At 45.9% G+C, this 25071-nt stretch overlaps 1 protein-coding gene and 1 pseudogene across 2 annotated transcripts; both read right to left on the bottom strand.

The window, feature by feature from the left end:
* Window positions 1-3735: 3735 nt before the first annotated feature.
* Window positions 3736-4655, bottom strand: LOC308360933 (lysophosphatidic acid receptor 4-like; annotated as a pseudogene). The gene has a single exon. The product of its transcript is annotated as a lysophosphatidic acid receptor 4-like (transcript).
* Window positions 4656-6262: 1607 nt separating this feature from the next.
* On the bottom strand, window positions 6263-24264 carry LOC308361252 (GRAM domain-containing protein 2B). The gene is made up of 13 exons (XM_080833540.1): window positions 24101-24264; window positions 13374-13523; window positions 13168-13228; window positions 12959-13031; window positions 12379-12482; window positions 11264-11362; window positions 10770-10841; window positions 10515-10583; window positions 9796-9892; window positions 9555-9635; window positions 9315-9414; window positions 8971-9078; window positions 6263-8476 (listed from the first exon to the last, which is right to left on the bottom strand). Exons 1-13 carry the CDS (start codon window positions 24190-24192, stop codon window positions 8461-8463), a joined length of 1122 nt encoding a protein of 373 aa, XP_080689666.1. The 5' UTR covers window positions 24193-24264; the 3' UTR covers window positions 6263-8460.
* Window positions 24265-25071: the final 807 nt, after the last annotated feature.

The following is a 25071-nucleotide window of genomic DNA, read 5'->3' as shown; positions in this document are numbered from 1 at the left end:
GTTTTACGCCCTGGATCCTAGGCGGAGAATTCCTTCTGCCGTCCTTCTGACCAAAACAATCCTTTTATTGAACATCAGTGGTTTACAAAATACATTGATCATTAACAGAGGTTTCACAACATGGTAGTAAGAAGAAACACCAGCAGATGTCTAAATACCTGCTGCCGAGCAACAAGTCAATTTCAGTAATGGCTAGACCTAGTTTCTAGGTGACATAAACATTTCTTTGAGGTTACTAGGTTTCACAGGCTTGCTGTTATTGATCGGTTTTTGTCTGTGGAAAAATACTGCTCTCTCAACTAAACTCAGAACACAATACATATAGCAGTTCAAAGTATTCTCTTTTAGTCTAAAACTTCATGATAATATATAATAATTTCTTTCAGTTTGCCCATCACAATACTGTAGATACCACTTTTGAGTACTGAGTGGTAGAGGCATGTTTACTTTGTGTAATAAGTGGTACAATGGTAAGTGTTGGTGAATAACAAGTAACTGATCTGGTTCAATGATTCAGTTGCTGGACAATGCAAGGTGCTATTCTGCAAGTCATATAGAAGCATTTTTGGGTCACTTAGACTCATTCAAAGCCATGAATTACAAATACAGCAGTAAAAGTGGGAAAATGTCTACAGTGACAAGTACATCTATATTGTATCATGTATTATTTTATAACATCTATATTTTATTATTTATTCTTTTAGAACATCGATATTTATACTGTACTGCACCACTGTTGTATACTTGGCAACAAGGCTGCAAACAGGAGAAAACTGAATACATTTTCAGCAAAAATTTGAATATATATATTTATATATATTTTAAGTGTATAATTTAATTTGCCTGTCAAAATAAAGCATATCTCTATCTACAGTAATCTAAAATGTGTCCGGTTCGGAATTGAAAGTTAACGGTTTTGAACAGAGCATCTAAATGTCTGCAAAAATGGTTGTCGTTGAGTTTTGCTGGTGGTGAACATTGACTGAGATGGGATCCATGAATTCTGGAAGTTCATTGAATGCATGTGAAGTGAAAGTGACTCTATGGCAGAGGTGGTGTAGACACACACACTCCGAATTCCACCTCTGCATTTGACCAATCCAGGGAAGTGACACACACAGCACCCACTGAACACACACACAGTGAAGTGAAGTTACACTAACCCGGAGCAGTGAGCTGCCTTTGGCGGCGCCCGGGGAGCAGTGATCAGGGTTAGGTGCTTTGCTCAAGGGCACTTCAGCCGTGGATGTGGGCATGGGAGAGCAGTGCTCTACCCACATTTTTCCTACTGGTCGGGGATCGAACCGGCCACATGTTGTATCTAAGCAATGCAAAATGTGTTAAAAACATTAGTAACTTAACCTTGTGTATGAGTGTGTGTGTTTTAGAACGTCAAAGTCTATGGGCAACCCGTGATTCCCAAATGCAATGCATTTAGTTTCTTCCTTTTGTATGATACACGATTTACAGAAGTAGAAGAGAAGGTCTACTTCAACGCGTCTTTGTGAGTTTTAAATAGCTAACAAGATGCACATGTCATTGGCAATAAAGAGAGGATGTATCTTTCCTTAACATCTGATTTATTTCTGAACAATCCCAAAGCAGGGCTCACAGAGACTACTTTGAATAACACATTATACAATAAATACACAGGAAGGTCGCTGACATTAGAATCGATACAAAAATTATTTACAAACGTGGATAGTGCAAATAAAAAAAGAAAGGGAAAAAGAAGAAGACATGAAATAATAGATTCTTGCATTTTGGTTATCAGATGTAACGACTTACACTGCCCCCTGGAGGGAGGTCGATGAAGTCCATGTACCAGGGAATGCTCTGCTGTCTGCCCCAGCCATGTGGCAATCATTGATCATTTGGGAAAACATCAATGGCTTCTTCTTAGCATCAGCTTTCCAAAAAGCTTGTTAGAAGGACAGCAAAACAGACATGAAGAATTGTCAACGTGCAAACATTAGAAAAAAAAGGGATTCTGCTGATCTTTGCATTACAAGCACCAAAAGTACACCCCTTTAGTGAAATGCATTCGGATCAGACAGACAGATCATTGGTTTCCCCTCCGCGGAGGGAGGAGGTGCGTAATCTTAATTTATTCAACCAAGGACGTGAAATGTGTAAGGTGCAACCGCCCCGGCTGACAGTCACAGGTAACCTACCCCCCGCCCTTAGCGCTAGCGCCATTAGCACCATCCGACACATCTACTCCAATCAAAAAAACACTTCCTGATTGGGTCTCTGAACTCCACGAGGTCTAAAGTGTGATTGTTCAGCTGAACGACATAATTTCCTCTCACCGTACAGGCAAACAAACTCATTTCCTTGCACTATTAAAACATATACATACATACGAAAGCAAACATTCATACAAACAAACACCATGCATATATTGGGAAGAATAGTCTTTTCTTGTTCTTTGTATGAAATATGATTCAAGTTATTTAACTGTGAAGCCCAACAGTCTCTCCAGAGGCACGTGCCACATGGACTTGCCTCAAGTTCAGAGATACTCTGCATCCTGCAGTCGACAGCCGGCCCGGCAGCAGCTCTGCTCAGATCAGGATGCAGTCTTGGCCCAGTCCAGGCCAGGTCCACTCCACTGAGGTTCTACTGCGGTGAGGTTCTGCCCCATTTCACTAATTCTTAGGCTTCTAGCACCAATTGGCTGGACCTCTGTTGAATTAGGTCAGTCACTTTAAAGAGGGTGAATACTTATGGAATCACTCATTTTTCATTACATATTTGACATAACTGTGTAGAAATCTGTTTTCAGAGGGCTTTTTTTGCCAACAAAAGCCAACTTCTATTGACCATGATTGATTTATAAAAGCAATAAAAGGATAAAACGTCCAAGGGGGTAAAGACTTATTGATATACATCCCATAATACTCCTCAAAGCACTGGGCATAGTATATACAGCCGCGGAAAAAATTAAGAGACCACTTCAAAATTATCAGTTTCTCTGGTTTTACTATTTATTGGTATGTGTTAGAGTAAAATGTACATTTTTGTTTTATTCTATAACCTACTAAACCTACCTAAATTTCAAATAAAAATATTGTCATTTAGATCATTTATTTGCAGAAAAATGACAATTGGTCAAAATAGCAAAAAAGATGCAGTGTCTTCAGATCTCGAATAATGCAAAGAAAACAAGCTCATATTCATTTTTAAACTACACAATACTAATGCTTTAACTTAGGAAGAGTTCAGAAATCAATATTTGGTGGAATAACCTTGATTTAAAATCACAACTTTCATGTGTCTTGGCATGCTCTCCACCAGTCTTTCACATTGCCGTTGGGTGACTTTATGCTACTCCTGGCGCAAGAATTCAAGCAGCTCGGCTTCTTTTCATGGCTTGTGACCATCCATCTTCCTCTTGATCACATTTCAGAGGTTTTTTTTGGGGATTCAGGTCTCGAAATTGGGCTGGCCATGACAGGGTCCTGATCTGGTGGTACTCCATCCACACCTTTACTGGCCTGTAAAACCAGAGAAACTGATAATTTTGAAGTGGTCTCTTAATTTTTTCCGCGGCTGTATATGCACATACATCCACTAATACTCAAGGATGGGTCTCAAAGCACTGGGCATTCAGTCTTTGAAATCATGTGAAAAGGGAGGGCACAGGAGCATTGATAATACTGCAAGCAGGTAAGGGGAAGAGAACGAGGAGTGATCGTCAAGAGAGGAGTTCAATATTCCCCCCTCCCTGTGTCAGATGACTGTGCTGCCTCTTTCCCTGCGCTGGGTGCCACAGCATGCCTCCCTTAGAGTCCCCCAGCTGGCTTTGGCCAGAAAGTAGTAGCTGAAAGCGTCCAGGAAGCAGTTAGTGGAGGCCACGCTGTTGGCTACGTGGACAAACGAATGAGCAAACTGCTGCAGCTTGCAGTTGTGCGGCGAGTGGGTCTCGGCCAGGAACTTCAACAGGTAGCCAAAATGGAGCGGGGAGAAGCAGACGATGAACACGGCCAGGTTGGCGGCCATGATGTGGATGGATCTGTTCTTAATAGCACTGCTGCTGGAGTTGTTTCTCCTTGACAGTGTGCGGATCACGTTAGCCGTGCAGTACGTAATGACGAAGAATGGCAGCAGGTAGCCGACCACGTCCAGCGTCATGATGAAGGAGAGTGGCAGTGGCCGCTCTGAGTTCTTCTGGAAGCATCTAAAGTTGCTGGCGTTGGCTTCAGGAGCGTCCACCGAGTGAAACATGGCGCTCAGAGAACCAATCACCGCCCAAATCCCCACAGGGGGGCCTTCCAGGGGGACTTGACCGCCCTGGCCTTGAAGGGGTACTTAACTGCCACGAAGCGCACCACGCTGATGGCCACGGTGGTGAAGATGCTGACGTACATGTTGACGAAGTAGGTGGAGACGAACACCATGCAGGAGCTGACAGAGAAGGGCCAGTGGTTGCTGTAGGAGTACATCCTGAAGGGCAGCGACACCAGCGCAGTGCTGTTGGCCAGAGCGATGTTGGCGAGGTACACCATCATGTCACTGCAGTTCTTCCTCTGCCGGCAGAACAGAACCAGTAAGGTGGAGTTGGCAAGGAAGCCCAGGATGAACGTCGGGACGGCTGTCACCATCTGGAAGACCTGCACCTCTCTAGGGATGGTCACATTGCAGATCGTCATCTTTGCCCTGACAAAAAAAAATCATCAACTATACATGCCATATTCATACAAAAATCTTCTTTACACAGTTACTGCAATCATTTTAGATGATAAACAGGGACATCTTTGACTTTTTCATAATCAGTGGTGGGCACATAGGCAGAACAGGCAGGCCATACTTAAAGCTGGCATTTGTTTACCATTGACACATCTAGAAAAATGTATAAAAACTGGGATTTCAAGGAGATATACAAGTATATTTGGTAATGATGCAAGGTGCAAAGGAGCTGACTTTATAAGTGCTCCATTTGTAAGATGCAGTTTGTATTGAGAGACTTTGATGCCGCTATTCTTAAGCGCGTCCTCACCGCTTCCTAATGGCGGACGCAACAGACTTCCCTATAATTTTAACCGTCAATAGAGACATTGACCATGTGTGAAACAGGGACGTGCGGTCATAGGAGGCAGGGGAGGCAGAGCAGAGCCTCATTTTGAAAAGTAAAAAAAAAATATATATAATAGTAATATATATTTATGTATTATAAAATAAATATTCATATTTCTCTAGTAATCTGTGTTACGGGTGTCATTTCTGCATGATTCCGATCATTTCGAGCATTTTTATTATCAAAATCACTGCATTTGCGCATTTCCGGTTCCAGAAAACAGGGACGTGCCGTGGGTTGCATTGGTGTCTATGGGCAGGGGAGGCAGTGCAATATGGTGCAATCACCCCAAACTGGGTTTTACGCATTCGCAACCAATTTCATGGAGTATTCAAGGGTTTATGCTCTACGTGAAGTGTGTGAAAAAGATTTGCCTCTACATTACTTTGAATCTCGCTAGTTAAATCGCCAGTCATTCATGTGCATGGGTCTATGATAAACGCGCACCTTTCTTGCACAGCTCGTGCACTTTGAAAATACTGAGAAGATCTATACTTTTAAGCAGCACTGTATATACGTCATGTGTATACATTCATTTGTCTATCAAAATACAGCATCTTTCCATCTACAGTGATCTAAAATGTGATGGTTTGGAACTAAAAGTTAGCGGTTTTGATGAACAGAATATCTTAATGTCTGCAAAATGGCTGTAGTTGAGTTTTGCTGGTGGTGAACATTGACTGAGATGGGTATCCATTCATTTTTAAGGTCATTGGATGCATGTTGTATCTAATCTAAGCAATGCAAAAGTATCCACAGTTTAGTTCACATAGTCTACTGAAATGCTGAAAGTGTTAAGTATTTTGACCTTGTGTGTGAGGGTGTGTGTGTGTGTGTGTGTGTCAATGATATTTTTTTTCCCAATGCTTTGTCAATGTTTGTGTTCTTGTGTAAATAAATACTTGTAGAACTTCAAAGTCTATGGGCAACACGTGATTCCCAAATGCAATTCATTTAGTTTCTTCCTTTTGTATGACACACAATTTACAGAAGTCACAGGAGTAGGTCTAATTAAACGCGTCTTTGAGAGTTTTAAATAGCTTACAAGATGCACATGTTTTCGACAACAAAGAGAGGATATATCTTTCCTTAACATCTGATTTATTTTTGAACAATCCCAAAGCAGGTCTCACAGAGACTACTTTGAATAACACATTATGCAATAAATACACAGGAAGGTCGCTGACATTAGAATCGATACAAAAATTATTTACAAACGTGGATAGTGCAAACAAAAAAAGAACCAGAAAAAAAGAAGAAGAAAGACATGAACTTGATAGATTCTTGCATTTTGGTTATCAGATGTAATGACTTCCACTGCCCCCTGGAGGGAGGTCGATGAAGTCCATGTACCAGGGAATGCTCTGCTGTCTGCCCTAGCCATGTGGCAATCATTGATCATTTGGGAAAACATCGATGGCTTCATCTTAGCATCAGCTGTTGTTATTTAGGAGTGTTCCAAAAAGCTCTTTTGAAGAACAGCAAAACAGACATGAAGAATTGTCAACGTGCAAACATTAGAAAAAAAGGGATTCTGCTGATCTTTGCATTACAAGCACCAAAAGCAAACCCCTCTAGTGAAATGCATTCGGATCAGACAGACAGATCATTGGTTTCTCCTCCGCGGAGGAGAGGAGCTGCAGGTGCGGAGGGAGGAGGTGCGCAATCTTGGTGAATAACTTATCCAACCAAGGACGTGAAATGTGTAAGGTGCAACCGCCCCGGCAGGTCACAGGTAACCTACCCCCCGCCCTGAGAGCTAGCGCCATTAGCACCATCCGAAACATCTACTCCAATCAAAAAGCCACTTCCTGATTGGGTCTCTGAACTCCACGAGGCCTAAAGTGCGCTCGTTCAGCTGAACGACATAATTTACTCTCACCGTACAGGCAAACAAACAAAAGCTCCTTGCGGTATTAAACATATACAGTACATACATACATACGAAAACAAACAAACACCATGCATATATTGGAAAGAATAGTCTTTTCTTGTTCTTTGTATAAAATATGATTCAAGTTATTTAAATGGGCCAAAGCTGAAGGTTTTCTGTGGAGCCCAACAGTGCCACGTGAACTCGCACCAAGAGCAGAGATACTCTGCATCCTGCAGTCGCCAGCCGGCCCGGCAGCAGCTCTGCTCAGATCAGCACGCAGTCTTGGCCCAGTCCAGGCCAAGTACACAGCAGTGAGGTTCTGCTGTGGTGTACTCGTGAGGGTGGGGTCTACAGCAGCATCTGCCTGGCCCAAGACTGGCTGTCCGTAAACACGAAAACATAATTTCTGTCTGCACAGTTCGCGGTGTTGTTTTTCCCGTTAGGAGACACGCACTGCGTACAAAAATGACTACTGCTGATTAAAGGACACAAGTAAAAAGCTCAAGTAGAAAAGTACAGACCTGATCAGATTTGTTTGTGCATAGTATATATATGCATTTACATCCCATAATACTCAAGGATGGGCCTCAAAGCACTGGGCATCCAGTCTTTGAAATCATGTGAAAAGGGAGGACAAAGGAGTAGAGATAATACTGCAAGCAGGTGGGGGGAAGAGAACGAGGAGTGATCATCAAGAGAGGAGTTCAAGAGGAGCAGCTGCAGACAGATCAGTCAGGCAGGAGCCCACTAGGAGGAACACACACACACACACACACACACACACACGGTGCACTAAGAGGAAGAGGAGGCCCAGCGAGGCCAGACGTGACCACACTGGTACAGAACCAGGCCAGAACTTCAGCCTTACTCTGGGACAGATGCAACACAAGGCCAGCACAACTGCAGCGAGGCTCTGACCCCATCCGCACTCGTGGTTGACCGCCTCAGCCTCAGTGTGGCAGGCAGTCATGGAGACCCAGCACAGACACACTGAAGAGGACAGAGAACTGCTATTCAAAGGAAGATTGGCTTCTTTTGACGGAGCATTTTTTAAATCACACATAGCAGTAGTTATTTTCTTTTCTTTCTGCTCCAAGACAGGCCAGTGGTCTTTGGTTTCTGTCACACAGCTGCTGATATGGTCGAGAAGGGGCGGCGGGAAGCCGGACACAGCTGCTGTTGAGAGAGGGGGTCAGGGTTCAGGGTTCAGGGTGCAGGGTTGAGGCCTGTGGCTGAGGCTGCAGCAGCCGCGCCTGTGCTGTGCATGTGGCTAGCCCTTAGGGCTGCAGCCCAGCCTGCCTGAGGGGGGCCCAGAGGGCCAACCGCAGGGAGCCCAAAGGCCACACTCCACAATCGCGCTGGGGGTGGTGGTGGTGGGTGAAGGGGGATACTGGCGTCTGTGTTGCATCTGAGAGGACTCCATGCTTCTCTTTGGGACAGATCTCTGGTCAGCCGCTACCCTGTCATGTCCTCTGTGTCATCGATCACCTCATTGAGCCGGTGGTTATGTGTCTTTATACCTGTGACAAATAAAGGACAGTCAGGTCAGTGGTTATGTTCTTCTCAGATGAGCCGGTGAGAACATATACACAACAAGGTTTCAAATTTGCCCTTTAAAAGTAGGTCAGTGGCCAGTGGTCCATGGGCGTAGTGTTAGCAGAATATAGCCACATAGATGACTGCTGCCACATAACCACATCCTGTTGTTTAATGCTAATCAGACTCACTGCACAGAAAACTGTGTGTGTGTGTGTGTGTGTGTGTATGTGTGGTGAGCAGAACATAGCCACATAGATGCCTGCTGGCACAAAAGCTCATCCTGCTTCCATGCTAATCAGATTTACTGCACAGAAACTGTGCGTGTGTGTGTCCGTTCCTACCCGCTCTGCAGGGTGAGTTACGGTAGGGCTCCTAATGGTGTGTGTGTGTGTTCTTACCCGCTCTGCAGGGTGAACTACAGTAGGGCTCCTAGTGAGGTGTGTGTGTGTGTGTGTGTGTGTGCGTGTGCTCTTACCCGCCCTGCAGGGTGAACTCAGGTAGGGCTCCTAATGATGTGAGCTGCTCCTCCAGGGCCACGATGCGCAGGCCAATGTAGCCGGAGGAGAGAAGAAGGAGGACCACCCTACACGCGCACACAATAAGTACAGGATGTAAGAAAGTGCTGTTCTCACACTGCTGTGTGTTAATGTGAGCTGAGGAGGAGTGTGTGTTGAAATGGAGTGCGTGTGTGTGATGCTTACAGGATCAGGTAGATGAAGAGGAGTGTGTGTTGAAAAAGAGAGTGTGTGTGTGTGTGTGTTGAAAAAGAGAGTGTGTGTGTGTGTGTGTGTTGAAAAAGAGAGAGTGTGTGATGCTTACAGGATCAGGTAGATGAAGAGGAGTGTGTTGAGGCTGCTAGGCTCTCGCTGCACAAGGAGTGAACGTGCTCTGTCTGTCACACTCCACACCCACGAGCCTCCTGAGGAACACACACACACACACACACACACGTTAGACTAATACAGTTAGAATAATAAAAGGTACTGTCAGTCGTGGCAATGAAGGACGATTTATAGACGTCTGTGTGTGTGGATTTGCATGCTTGTGAGGTAGTCGTACCTGAGTATTCTTCTATAGAGCTACTGTCATCATGCTCTCTGTGGGAACTCAAGGTTGAGCGACTCGCATGAGTCAGCGGATCTGTTGACACACACACACACACACACACACACATTAAAAACAACCTTGAGCTTTGCCTGATAAACCATGAAAGCCATAAAGGCCTTTTCAAATCACTGACAGACAGTATGCTTGCTGACAACACCTGTGTGTGTGTGAGAGAGAGTGCGTGTGTGCTTACCCCGGCTTAGGCGAGTGGGGGGAGGGTCTAGCAGCAGGGTGGAGTCTCCCCTGTCCAGCTGGTCAAAACTGTCTTCCAGACTGGACTGGCTTGAGTTCTGAAGACCAGAGAGAGAGAGAGAGAGAGAGAGAGACCAATCACACACACAGTTGTTTCAAAGCAACAGACCAATCAACTTGTCACTATACACTGAACTTAACTGAGCAGACAGCGTTACTAGGCAACGTCACTATCAACAGAGTTTTTCATACAGTTAACGTGCGGGAAGGCATTTTACGGCTGGTCTCTTGATTCTCCGCCATCGCGCCCTCTAAATCTTTGAATGTGTGTGTCAATATAATAACAGTCTGTTTAAAACAATGATACCGGAGCATGATATGAATTAAACGAAGCCTCGATGTAAATAATTTGCTTCGAAACATTTTTTGTAATCGAATTATTAGAGTTACTCGAGTTATTGTTTCAGCCCTAGACCAATCACACACATGGTTCTGTTTCAAAGCAACAGACCAATCACACACACGGTTATGTTTCAAAGCAACAGACCAATCACACACACGGTTATGTTTCAAAGCAACAGACCAATCACACACATGGTTCTGTTTTCCAAGGCCAGGAGAGGGGCAGATGATAATCATAATGGAGCAGCTCTTAAGTTGGCCTCCTGTAGAGAAATACAGACAGGAAACCACACACACACACACACACACACAGCTTACCGGCAGTTTGCCCTGGTCAAAGCTGTTCTCTGCAGAGGAGAAGAGGGGGCTGCTGTTTGTGCTGCCATCCTAGGACAGGAACAGAAAGACAATGTGTCTCAGTATATATACATACGTGTGTGTGTGTGTGTCTCAGTATGAGTGTGCGTGCATCTCAATATATGTGTGTGTGTGTGTGTGTGTGCGTGCGCATCTCAGTATATACAGTATGTGTGTGTGTCTCAGTATATGTGTTTGTGTGAGCTAGATACCCACCTCCAACTGAAGGCAAACAGAGCGTAGGAGTTTATAGCAGCCTTCTCGGTTCCGCAAAGACACAAATAAGAACTGTAGGAGATGAAAAAAAAATCTTTGATGAGATTAATACGGGGTGTTGGGTGGAGGTGTTTGATGTAAGGTGGGGGTGCTGGGTGTTACATGAGCATATTTCCATTATAGCAATGACTTATCACAGAGACAGGATGGACTCTGCTCCATGAGTAAATGTGTGTGAGTGTGTGTGTGTGTGTGTGCCTATAACCTGACCTCTTCCCTCACAAATGATAAACATATGAACTGGCTAATTTAGTTAGAATAGAAATTAGAACAAAATTGCAAATGGTATGTGTGTGTGTGTGTGTGTGTGTGTGACTACCTTCTCCCCCTGAGTAGAGCATATGGACAGGGCAGTTGTTTGTGTGGGAGACGTGTGTGAGTGTGAGTATGTGAGTATGTGAGTGTGAGTATGTGTGCGCGTGTGCATGCATTACCTTCTCCCCCTCAGTAGTGCGTATAGACATGGCATTTGGCACCAGTAGAGCTGTGTTCTGCTTCTTCAGCACATTTACACAGGATATAGGAATAACCACCTGCAAAACACACACACACACACACATTAGGCATACACCACCACTAAACAGACACTATACTTACTCAACACACAAAGACACATGCATGGCATCCGAACATGCTGAACCCTTATAACCCAATAACCGTGTGTGTGTGTGTGCATGTGAATGTTTGTTTGTGTGTGTGTGTGTATGCATATGAGAGTGTGCATGTGAATGTATGCATGTGAGTGTGTGCATGAGTGTGTACAGTCGTGGCCAAAAGTAGAGAATGACACAAATAAGCATTTTCACAAAGTTTGCTGCTTTAACGTCTTTAGATATTTTTGTCAGATGTTACTATGGAAGGCTGAAGTATAATTACAAACATTTAATAAGTGTCACTGGCTTTTATTGGCAATTACATGAAGTTAATGCAAAAAGTCAATATGAGCAGTTTTGACCCTTCTTTTTCAAGACCTCTGCAATCCGCCCTGGCATGCTGTCAATTAACTTCTGGGCCACATCCTGACTGATGGCGGCCCATTCTTGCATAATCAATGCTTGGAGTTTGTCAGAAATAGTTTTTTTTTGTTTGTCCACCCGCCTCTTGAGGATTGACCACAAGTTCTTAATGGGATTAAGGTCTGGGGAGTTTCCTGGCCAATGGACCCAAAATATCAATGTTTTGTTCCCCAGCCACTTTGTTATCACTTTTGCCTTATGGCAAGGTGCTCCATCATGCTGGGAAAGTTATTGTTCATCACCAAACTGTTCCTGGATGGTTGGGAGAAGTTGCTCTCGGATGGCAGAGGTCTTGAAAAAGAAGGGTCATATGCACATATTGACTTTTTGCATTAACTTCATGTAATTGCCAATAAAAGCCAGTGACACCTATTAAATGTTTGTATTTATATTTCAGTCTTCCATAGTAGCATCTGACAAAAAAATTCTAAAGACACAGAAGCAGCAAACTTTGTGAAAATGCATATTTGTGTCATTCTCAAAACTTTTGGGTGTGTGAGTGTACATATATGTGTGTGTGCGCTGGTTGGCACCTTGGTGGCCTTGAGCAGCACAGAGGAGTGGAAGCAGACGTGGTTCTCAGTGACGTAGAGACGGCCGTGGTAGGGCACCTCCTTCTGCAGGGCACAGATGTACGCTAACAGAGGGAGAGAGGAGAGAGGGAGACAGAGCGACAGAGAGAGAGAGAGAGAAAGAAAGAGAGAGAGCAAGAGAAGAAATAAATGAGAGAGACAGGGGAAGTAAGGACAGAGACAAAGGGTCAGATAACACAAGGCTTACGCAGCACTGCTGGTAAAAGAGCTGACATCACACACCTGCAGCAAGCTGCAGCACATCAGTGAGCCTGCCCGCGCGCACACACACATATCAGCTCACTTAACTTATCTGCATCACACACACCTAAATATCTCACACACACAAACACATCCCTCTCATCATAGTAACTAGGCCAGAGGTTAGTTTGACATTGGTGTTTGACAAGTGGGTTGAGGCAACACCTCTCTCATTGTGTCCAATCACACATACACACACTTCATAATGTTTGATTTTTTAATCACAGTCTCAGCGCACACACATACACACACTTTATTATATGCCCATAATGCAGCTTACCATGAAGGAGGTCTTCGGTCTCAGGAATATCATGGAAGATCTTGTGGAATGTTTTGTTGTGCTTAATAAAACTCTGCACAAGACAGGACAGAAACCATTGAGATAGGTGAGCAAACCAGTGTGTGTGTGGTTAAGTTCATCAGTGTATGGTGTGTGTACGTGTGTATACGTATGCATGTGTGTGTGTATCAGTTCAATAGCATACTCACACTTCTGGAGCCAATACTGTCGGTCCTCTCAGATGATCGATCAATGTCAAATGTCTGAGACCTGGAAGACAGCACAGAGATGCATATTAACATCAACACACACTCTCTCTAGTAGTATTGTTAAACTGACAAGGTCCATAAATTAGAACACACACACACACACACACACACACACACACACACACACACACACACACACCACACACCTTATGGGGGGCAGCCTTGGACTTCTGCTGGGCTGCAGGCTCTCCAGCTGAGACTCCTCCAGACTCAGAGCTTTGCGCGGCTCCACTTTCTTCAGTGACTTCCCCTTCCTCAACCTCCCTCCAGGAACAGGAGCCCCCTCCACCGTATAACTGAAGGAGAGAGAGCGAGAGAGAGAGCGAGAGAGAGAGAGAGAGAGAGAGACAGAGAGACAGAGATTACTTCACTCTAGCCATGATGATCACCTGACACACAAAACACTTTCACCCCCTAGACATGTGTGCGTAGCCATTTCCTCAAATGAACACCAGGCCTCATCCGGAGAATCAGGTCTGGATTTTGTCCAGTTTCCCTTCCACACATGTAGCAGTAAACAGAGATTGTCCGTGTCAGCCGTGTTCTCACCCACAAGAACTATTGTGTTGAATTACATTCTGATTTAGAAAGTGAGAAAGTGATGCTTTTCGGTTTAGCTAGCTAGCTAGTTGATTGTGCTATGTATTGAAGTAAAAAAAAAACAACTGTGACCACGTGAATCATGTGTCAGTGAATGCTAGTGATGTCAGCAACATTTACACACGCTCAATGCGAAACTCACTGACTGTTACCTGTTGATTTTAATTTGGGCGCTAATGTGAACAGGTTACAGTATTCACACTGCCTACGTGAGTCACGCGTCTCAGGCGTGGCTCCAACATCAACGACAAGACCGACAAGACAGGCAACACAGCCGCAACACACACGCCCTCAACAGAACCACAGAAGCCTGCGCTGGACCATTCCACACACGTCGCCCAGTAATACACCTCTAAACACAACGTCTATGTAAAACAAGAAAGGAAGGATGTAGTCAGGTTAGCTGAAGACCCAGTCAAAATCCAACCCCATTGCATCAGCTCAGTGCTTCCTCTAGCTTCACATCAGAGCTGATCTGGTAAAGTACAGTGGAGGCCCTTTGGGATGCATGTGTGTAGTAAAGACCCGTTTTTGTAGCAGGGGTGAGTTGTGTGTGTTGGAAGTCAGATGTCTACAGCGATGACCTGGCAGAGAGCAGCAGACAGTCAGAGCTCTAGCCTGAGAGAATCACCCCCGCCCCCCAAAGGAGGAAACGAGACAGAAATAATCACCAGATCAGGAGAGGTCCAGGCCCTGCATCACTGATGAGTAGACAACACACAGACCAGCGGAAAGATGTGGTCAACGCCAACACATCTTTATCTTTCAGACATGGAAAAGCACACACGCAGGCACCCGTTGTGACCGTGGTACTGGTCCTATGCTGCTAAAGCAGATAGGAAGTGTTTGTGTGTGTGTGTGTGTGTGTGTGTGTGTGTGTGTGTGTGTGTGTGTGTGTGCTCTTTTTAAGACAGTGACGGCCGAGTGTCCTCTTCCCTGCGTGTTCTTAGAAAGATGAGCGTCCCCCCCACCTCCTCCTCCTCCCTGTAACTATAGCTGTAACCCTAGAACTCAAGCAGTCTGCACGCACATCCCAAAACGGCGGGCAAACCCATCTGAGGAGTCTGCCAGATCAGAGCCGCACTCAGCGCCTCACTCATGCCGGAGGGCTCGGCTAACGGCCTGCAGTCTCGCCTCCGATAGCGTCGTTGTACGCATCAGCGCCTTACCTGTGCAGTCGATCTCCGAATTTCCTGGACAAGCGTGCGCTCCAGGACCTTCTCATATCAGTCCCTCGGTTCTCTGTAGGCCGAGGGCGTCAAACAGGCCCCGCCGGCAGCAGCTCAAGTCCACAGCAGGGAACCCCCAGAGATCACATACACACACAAGCGGAGGCCAATGCACCCAAAGACACCGAGGAGCTGAAGAGGAGCCTGACTGAAAGCTGACCCTGAGCTGCCTGTACCCAACGCAGAGCTGAGCCCACAGACACACACATTCCACACAGAGGAGTGTCTCGGCTGAAATGGTGTGACACCTCAAGCAGGCTGATGTAATGGAACTCCTCCCTCTGTGTGTGTGTGTGTGTGTGTGTTCCAGGGCTTTGCCTGGACTAGCCGAACACTCAAACACACCTGCCTGGCCGTGTCTGTAAAATTCCACTGTTGTAACCGCTAAAATGTACCTAGAGAGATTTCTAGGTAACTTCTGGGAATGCAGTCTCCGCAAGGAGTGGATAATAGGTCCTCACCAGCACAGTCCATATAGGCGGTCAGTGCTGCAGCGAAAGTGTGTGTCTGTACGGAGATGTCCGTATTGACTGCACATGTGCGAAACAGAGTTTGCAGTAGTCCCCATATGCTCAGTACAATAAGGTCATAGTGCCTAGGCGCTCAGATTGGCCACAACAGCAGAAAAACGAGTATACTAGAAACACACCAATGCGCATGTACCAATCCGTATTGTGCAAAGCCATTTCCACAGTACCCAAGTGTACCTCAGCCTTCACTAGGGGTGGGGGGAAAAAAATTGATTATTCGATTTTTCTCGATTCTCTTTTTAACGATTCTGTCTCGATTCAGAAAAGTTTATTTTCGATTTTGAAATACACATCAATTTTATGTTGAAAATGCTAGCTGCATCGATTATTGCATTGTTCTTAGAAAGTAAAAATTGTGCCAAGGAAAAGCTTTTTCTCTAATAAAAAATAGAGAAGGGAATTCTGTTGATTTTCTTTATTTAGCAAACACAAAGTAGGAAGTGTAGCAAAGACTCTGAGTAGCAAACTCGAGTGTTTTAAAAGTCGAAATGCATTGATAATCGTTAATTGATTTAGAATTGAAATCGATTATTGGTTTAGAATCGGAATCGTTCACCTCTGAATCGGAATAGCCTAGCCTTTACCTTTAAGGACTCACTACACTCACAAGCTCAGGGAGACACAAAGAGAGAGAAAGAGAGAAGGAGGGAGGGAGGAACACATCATTATCCCAGGAGGAGAACAAAGGAAAGAGACTAGACCATGAGAGAGAGAGAGAGAAAGTGCCCAAACCAGACACCACAGGCCCTTAAGTGAGCAAACTGGTGTGTGTGGGTGTGTGAACGCATCCAGGAGCACAGCGTCAGTAAATTGTATACCTCCAGAATACCTCTTGCTTTTGCCTGTGTTTCTGTGTGAAGTGATGGCGTGTCCTATTTATCCTGCTGGCAGTGGTGTGTGTGTTGCATGGTGACCGCCTGGGAGCTGATGTCCATTCCAGGCTGCTCCATCTGCTGCCTGCAGGCACTTTGCCTTCAGGTTGCTCTGTGTGTGTGTGTACACACACATCACACACGACACACACGTGGTCACTTCCTGTCACAGCCGGTTTAAAACTAATTACGCTACAGCATAAAGAGTCAGTAAAACACTGCCTTCATGGCATGTGAGATGAGTGTGTCCACAACCTGATGTGTCCATGGGTGTATGTTTGTGTTGACAGACAGAGTTAATAATGGAGTTGACTGTGCTGGTCATTAGACTGGTGGGGTGATGGTGGCGTGATGGTGGCGCTGTCGAGCAGCAGGAATCACATGTCCAGAGTCCACTCCCTCTGCGTTTGGGACTGAGTGGTATGGCCACACACACACACACAGCAGGAGTGACGTGTGTGATGTGGCCTAACCAGCACACTGGCCCTCATGACTTATTGACTTAAGGCCTCACACTGCCAACATGCATCAACACTCACATGGCCCTCATCAGTCACACACACAGACGGTGTCAGATTACACCACTCTGTGATTGGAGCAAACACTCCTCAGAGATCAGGCCATACCAGCCCACAGGCAGGCAGAGGAGGAGTTGGCATCACACGTTCCTCCACCCGACCACCACTCAAAGGGGCTTTACTCATGTGACCTAAAGACAGGCAGCCAGGAGAAAAGAAAGCTTGGCCCCTCACATGCAGGAAGTGCATGTTCGTGCAAATAAAATAAATCTGATATTATGTTATCAGAACACAGTCAGTCACAAGTAGCGCACGCACGCACGCACAACTGGTGTGCATGTTGCTTCCTGCCCAGAAAGGCTGAAACAAGCAAAAAGTCTGAGAGACACACACTCGCAGTGTGTAGCGTTGAGACACGGTAACGCAGGGAATGTAGACGAGTCTAGATCAGGTGGTCAATGAAGAGCAGATGGTGGGAGTGTTTGCCAACACGCAGGTGACAAACATAAAGTTCCCCTCTCGCTCCTGAGGAGAGACCACGCCCTGTGCCACACACACACACACTCTTATCAAAGTATGCCACCAACACACACCACAATCACATAACCTACAAGGCCATCACATAACCTACAAGGCCATCACATAACCTACAAGGCCAGGAGATGATGGCTGTAAGCAGATACTACAGATCAATTTCTCCTCAAGTGCACGCACACACCCCCACACACGGCCAAAGGCTGATTTCTGCTTGTGTTGAAATCAATGAAGCACAGCATCGTCCCCTACACCAAAGCCTGATGCACACCTCCCCAGACATGGAACTACACACTGCGGCGATGCAGACAACAACTGCGATTGGTCCGCTTACCAGACGCTTGGGATTGGTCGCTTAGCCGTGGATAGCTGGCAGACACCTCAAAAATCACATCAGACGTATTTTTGGGTTACAATAACAGAGTTATCAGATTGTACAATGTCTATATGTTGGCTAAACCAACCCCAAACAAATTCAATTTCGATACAAATAAGGCCGTCTACGGAGTTTGGTCTACTACTGTTTATTTCTTCCAACTACAAGTTAACGTTATGCAAACACACGAGTGCTCTTCTTTCGACCATGAATCAGCCTTAACACTTGGGAGGCCTGACATACTAAAAACATTGACTCCGAAGTGGCATATATGCTTATATTCTAGAAGACCTCAGCAATAATAACATGAGTCATTTTAGTTCTAGTCCCCTTACAAAGTGCTAATTTATGGTTTTGTTTCGAAAAGTAGAAGATTCAAAGTTTCTGGGGGTGTTATTTTTATGTTTCTAGGACGAAAGTCGCAGAGCTTTAAGGCATATTGACAACTGTGATACAAGTTTATATGATCTAAAACAGCAGCAGCGTAGATGGCAATACTTCCATGGCTGTCTGACAGATATCCTTTCTTCACGTTAAATACAGAAATCCTTTTCATATCATGCCACAGCTAGTTTAACAAACAGAGGACACCACTCCTCAGCATCCAGGTGCCTCACTCACACTCAGCCAGCAGAGAGGAGGAGCGACAGAGGCCAGAGAGGCAGCTGAGTGTCAGATGGAGCAGCGACACTCCTGGAGTGGCACGCTATGGTCGGGGTCAGAGTGAATGAAGCAGAGTGGCACGCTATGGTCTGGGTCAGACTGAATGAAGCAGAGTGGCACGCTATGGTCTGGGTCAGAGTGAATGAAGCAGAGTGGCACGCTATGGTCTGGGTCAGACTGAATGAAGCAGAGTGGCACGCTATGGTCTGGGTCAGACTGAATGAAGCAGAATGGCACGCTATGGTCTGGGTCAGACTGAATGAAGCAGAGTGGCACCTTATGGTCTGGGTCAGAGTGAATGAAGCAGAGTGGCACCTTATGGTCTGGGTCAGACTGAATGAAGCAGAGTGGCACGCTATGGTCTGGGTCAGACTGAATGAAGCAGTGGCACGCTATGGTCTGGGTCAGAGTGAATGAAGCAGAGTGGCACGCTATGGTCTGGGTCAGACTGAATGAAGCAGAGTGGCACGCTATGGTCTGGGTCAGAGTGAATGAAGCAGAGTGGCACCTTATGGTCTGGGTCAGACTGAATGAAGCAGAGTGGCACGCTATGGTCTGGGTCAGAGTGAATGAAGCAGAGTGGCACGCTATGGTCTGGGTCAGAGTGAATGAAGCAGAGTGGCACGCTATGGTCTGGGCACAGGGCAGAAGTCTAAAGTCTACGAGTGAATGATGCAGTCAGACTGAAGGAATCTGCATTAGTTTACACTGGAATTCCTTCTCTTTCAGTCAGGCAGAAGGACTCTACAGACAAGCACACAAACATAGACAGGGCATGAGCTTTGAGCGTCACCATGAGTGTTGAGCGTGAGCGAAACCTCCACCTCCACCCCCCTCCCCAGGCCTGAGACGACCCTCTGTGTTCCTACCTGTGGCTCTTCACCCCTGGAGTCACCTCTTCTCCTTTAGTTTGAGTGGTCGTCGTCATCCCACGCTCCATCAGCACACACAACCACAACCAGAATCACGGAGCTGCTTTACTACGTCCGAGTGCCAATGACTGTTTAAGTGTGTGTGCGTGTGGTTACGGAAGCAGCAGGATATCAGTGTCTAAAGGTCTAAGTTTTACAGCCCTGTTTGCCGCAAAATAATAAAGCAGAGTTGAAGGTTCCGCATGCAGAGAGAGAGAGAGGGGGGGGTGGGTGGGGGAGAGAATGTATGAGGTTTGCATCAAATCCTCCAGAGCCAGTCTGCGTTGCCTTGGCAACAGGGGGAGGTTTGGTTGAAGGAGGCGAATCACAGACTAATATTCCAGTTCTCTCTCCAACGGTCTCTCTCTCCCTTTCTCTCTCACTTTTTTTCCTCCTTCGCTTCCCTCTACCACCATCTCTACCTCTCCTGTCATCAGACCCCAACGCAGGGTCTGACTGTCCACACCGGGCCCAGCACACTCTCCCCGGGGTGAGGGCCCCAAGGCCTCTGAGGCTCCACTCCCATGTCCACGCAGGAAGTAGATGACCAGGAAGTGAGTTTGAATAAAAACACCAGCCACGCCTGCAGAGCCTCACTGGGCCAGTGGGAACAACATTCACACCTTTCACAGACGCCCAAACACACACACACACACACACACCACACACACCACACACACCAAATGATGGGAACATAACAGCCATGAATGAGATCAGGTGGCCTAGCTGCTCAAAGAGATTCAGGAGTGTGTGTGTGAGAGAGAGAGCTTAAGTTCATCAGCCCTCCCAGAGACTACTGTGCCTCTTCTCAGAAGTTAACGAGTGATGACTAACTAACACTCATCACAATAGACACTTCAGTCAGCTGATCACAAACAAGACTTCACGGGACAGTCAGTGTTTTACTGATCCATACAGCATGAGCTCTCTGTGTGACAGCTGCTGGTCAAATAAGGCTCTCTGACTCATCATGCTTCACATTAACCCACCCACGCACGCCAACAATAACTTAATCCCATTTCCTCCTCAAGCCAGGTTCTTTGGAGTGTGTGTGTGTGTGTGTGTGTGTGTGTGTGTGTGTGTGTGTGTGTGTGTGTGTGTGTGTGTGTGTGTGTGTTCGTGTTTGCTCAGCTTCCGGGGGAACTCCAAGCTGGACTAACCCAAACAGCACCCCATCTCTTATAAAACCACACACACACACCATAGTGTTTACAAACGTGCAGCCACAGTCAGACATGAGAACATGGTGTAACTGAGCTTGACAGGCACATAACATTCTCAACTGTAGCTCTGCTGGCAAAGGCGTGGGCCTTTGGGACTGAGTGAGAGAGTGTGTGTTCCTGTGTGTGTGTGTCGTGTGACAGAGAGTTGCTAATGGGTTATTATACAACACAAAGGTGTGGTCCAGAGTTAATCTGAGCCGACACAACATAGAGTGAGGGAGTGTGTGTGTGTGTGTGTGTGTGTGCGTGTGTGTGTGCGTGTGCGTGCGCCTGTTTGTACTCCTGCCAGGCCTCTCATCTGCCCACCCCAGCACTCAGGTTCCACTATGAGGAAGAACCGAGAGCAAGAGGTGCCTTACCATCAGCCCCTCCCAGATCCCTATGCACCAAACTTCCTGGTAGTGATGTAAGAGTGGAATGTCTGTGTGAGTGTGCGTGTGTGTATAAGTCCTTTCAGACCTTCTAGAATTCAGCCTCATTCAGTCAGGCAAAAAGCCTTCAGTGGCTCAGGACAAAAGCTCTGGTGATGAGTGGGACCCAACCAACCACAGGTGTCAGCAGGATCCAAAACCATACCTGACAGGTGGCGCCATCTACTGGCCATTTCCAGGAAACTGCACCTTCATCCAATAAATGTTGAGGACTGCCAAACTAGCCAAAAGACAGAAAAAGACCAAAAGACCAAGAGCACAGACCAAATTGGAAATACATGATTGGTGGTCTTCCTGCCGGGCATTTCTGCCTGATGCACCTCCTCCGTTGCCTTTGGAAATCTGAATGTGATCAGATGTGAAACATGAAGAGCGTATGAGCCAGATGACCAGCCATTTCCCCATACGTACAAATACAGCTTCCTCACACTTACTTACACACATACAGCTTCGAGTAATCTGCATTGCTTTACAGTCCAGTGTTTCACCACCCTAATGGTCAAAGCTGTAAAAGTAACTCAAGATGACAAACTTTGGTCCATCAATGCCAAAATAATCTCAGCAAGAACAATATTTAAGCTTCAGCAAACAGGCGTGAGCGTGTGCGTGCGTGTGTGTTTAAGTTGGTGTCAGCTAAGTGTGTATGTGCCTGCGTGAGAAAGTGTGTGTGTGTGGGTTTAAGTGTGCGTGTCAGCTGACTGCGTCTGTGCCTGCGAGAGTGCATGTGTGTGTGTGAACTGGGTACACTGTACTGAGATTTCAAACAAAGCCACTACAGGCAGCCACAGCAGCAGGCTGCTATTCTGGCATTACACTAAGAGCTGTGTGTGTGGTCAGTCAGGCGGTTAGTGCTCTTCTGCAGTGTGACTGTCGGTCAGAACAGAGGGCCTTTTCTTTTAACACCCAACGGTTCTTATCCAGAACGCTAGAATTCCCACCTGAATTCCGCATGATCTGGGAAAGGGCCAAGTCACAGAATTTAACCCTCCCTTCGGATGACCAGATCCCTCAGCTGAGGACGACGCAGAGGATATGCACGCATGCACGCGCACGCACATGCACTCTTAAAATAAATATCAAAATATTTTACTTAAAAAGAGCAGCAAGCTTCTTCCTCCTTCAATCTGCACTGCTGTGATACACAGGCACACACACAAAGGCACACACATGTCTGGAAGGCATGAAGCCTTGATGAAAGCTTGAGCCTAGAGTGAGTTTCATGCAGAATTCAGCAGCCCTCTGTGAAGCCCAAAAAGGGCCCTTGGAGGAGGAATACCTTGAACTTTCTGGCGTCTTCAGGGCCAGCGCCTGAGGGGGAGAATCATTCACACACTAATGACAGAGCACCCTTCCTGCACTGACAGGCCCCGCCCTCGCTGCAGAGAGATGTGGCTTCGGGCAGTGCTAAAACCCCACAGCCAGCCTGCAATTCAGTCTCCACTGACAACCTTAGAGCATAGTTTATACGTCCATGATATTTTTCAGACAACAGACACGCCACCTAAGGGAGTAACCACACACACACACACACGCTCTCTATCCTCTCCTCTCTCTGCCCCACCCAGACTAATGAGAGCTTTCCGGCATCTGTGCACGACAGCCTTTCACTACAGACACACAACCCACCCAGCTTTCCCTGCAAGTGCTCTGTAATAAACTAGCCTACATGTTACTTAAGACACACAGACATGGAGATGGAAGTGTACAACACACCGCCTCAGCCCACAGTGTTGCAGGGAGCTCATAGGGCAAGGCAAGGACTGTGAGAACACTCATGCTCCCTCAGCCAAGCACGCACCTGGCCCACCACCTGTGTCCCAGTGGCAGCGGTCGGAGGTATTAATAGACTGTAAACACAACATGGCTCTCACGTCTCTCTTAATTTACTGACACTAACAACCCAGGCCACTCCGTGTGGAGAAGGACACAACGTCTGACCTGTATGGATGGCTTCATGGTGTAACGCATCTCTTCGCAGGGAAAGTCGGCGGATTAAACATTAGGATTGAGAGCGGATGTGTGCCTATGTGAGGCAGATTTTATTAAACAATGTCACGATGGTGACCATCACCTCTTTATCTGGTGGAGGGTATTTTCGGCTCCCGGAGGCGCTATATCAGTCACGTGTAAACAAAGATATGACATGGGGATTTTTCCAGTTAAACAACATCACTGGGTTAAGAAATAGATCACTAAGAGCGAAAAAAACAACCAATTACAAACCTCCCAATTTCAAGGGAAACTCACAGTTTACCTGGAAATTCCAGTCATGCCATATAAGATACCATACCATGTCTAAGAATCAGCCCAACATCAATGACTAAAGCGGAAGTTAGTTTCATTCTAAACTCCTTAAAAACTCAAAACAATCCTAAAACACATCTTTAACTGTGCCATCGTCTGCATCTCAAACGGAATGTAATATTATCTTTACCCTCCTTCATGGCTGTATCAGGAAGCAACCTAATTAGCAACACAAATTAGAGGGAGTAAGTGAGCCAAATTGCACCACTAGCTATTGGTTTCACTAATAAAGCAACTAACTTTATGACATTAGGCTTTAGCCTCCCCAACATGCAATGCTAACGTTATACATTCCGTCCCAAGTCCCAGCAATATGTCGATAGAAAATTAAAGGGGACACTGGCAGAGGTCTGCTTAGGTTGGCTTTTAAAATGCCAACGTGTAACGTTAAGTTACATAGAAGCTAATTTGGCTAGCGCAATTTGCTAGCTTGGCTGGTTAACACAGGTTAGATTCCTTACTAGCAAGCTATCCAGCTAGCACTTCTTCAAATGCCCATGAATAAGTAACTTTACTTATCAATGGCTGAGCACACGGTAACATCACAAACAAGTATAAAGTACAGTTCAAAATTAACTCCAGAACAGCAGTGTCATTAGTTTCGAGCATAACGGCTCGGAAGCTAGCATCAACATAACGGTATCAGATAGTAGAGTTTAGCTATCAGCGAACGGCATCTTACCTCTCCTTCATGAAATGCTTGATTTTGAAAATAGCTTTCTCGTCTATCTTCCTTAAAAAGGTTTTCAACCTTTCCCTCTTGTTTTCAAGCATTCTATCTCCAACCGGTGTTCGATCCAGGATCAAAACACCACTGCCGGTCTCCCGTCACCTAAGATTTCCTTGGCTAGATTTCTACTTCTTTACTCCTACGTCCACCATCTCTATACTCATTAAGAAAATTTGTCTGAATCGTACCAAGTCTGACAGCCAATGAGCAGCGACCCTGAGCTAGAAAAAACCAGTCATGTCACCCCGCATCTTTCAATCACAGAGCGGCTCTCGAGTTCTTACTCCACCCATGACCATATGTGGAACAAGGCCGCGTCCTTCTGCTATCAAATTAACTTGCTTGGTAGGGTGGGGTCTCCGAAAGAGAGATAGGGTCGCCTACGAGAGGCACAGGATCAGTCTTTGCACCCTTGTGACACTGATGCGTACTGTTATCATAACAGTCTAACTCACACGTTCAGCAGTACTTTATCTGGCCTTCATGCCTCTGGAATTAATTTGATAACCCTTGTCCTTGATATGATCTATTCTGCTGATGCGATAATGCAGGTGTGCTGTGTGCTGTTTCTCAGAGATGGGCAAAAATACATCAAAATGTATTTTGATACAAAATACAAAATACCCTTCAAATAAATGTATCAAAATAAAATACAAAATACTGTTGCCAGAAAATGTAACAAAATACAATAGGCTACATGTATTTTGTATTTTTAAAATACAGGAAATACTTTTTCTGAATTTTCAGTTTTCTCACAATTTGTTATAGCAGAACATTCAGGTTTGGGCTATTCAGTGGCGTAACTTAGTCACCACGGGCCCAGGTGCAAGCTATTATGACGGGCCCTTGTCAGTGTTGTAAGGCAGTGGTTCCCAAACATTTGAGTCCCGTATCCTTTTTATCATGTTTGTAACCGCCACCAC

This window comes from Sprattus sprattus (genome assembly GCF_963457725.1).
Source record: "Sprattus sprattus genome assembly, chromosome: 2".
Taxonomy (NCBI): Eukaryota; Metazoa; Chordata; class Actinopteri; order Clupeiformes; family Clupeidae; genus Sprattus; species Sprattus sprattus.
This window is presented reverse-complemented; position numbering and strand designations above follow the sequence as displayed.

Coding starts and splice junctions, on each gene's coding strand:
- LOC308361252 (XM_080833540.1), bottom strand. CDS start 24,192: ATGCTTGAAAACAAGAGGGAAAGGTTGAAAACCTTTTTAAGGAAGATA. Junction 11,363..12,378: donor TGCTGCTCAAGGCCACCAAG/GTGCCAACCAGC, acceptor TGTGTTTTGCAG/GTGGTTATTCCTATATCCTG. Junction 10,584..10,769: donor CTGTTTGCCTTCAGTTGGAG/GTGGGTATCTAG, acceptor TTCCTGTCCTAG/GATGGCAGCACAAACAGCAG.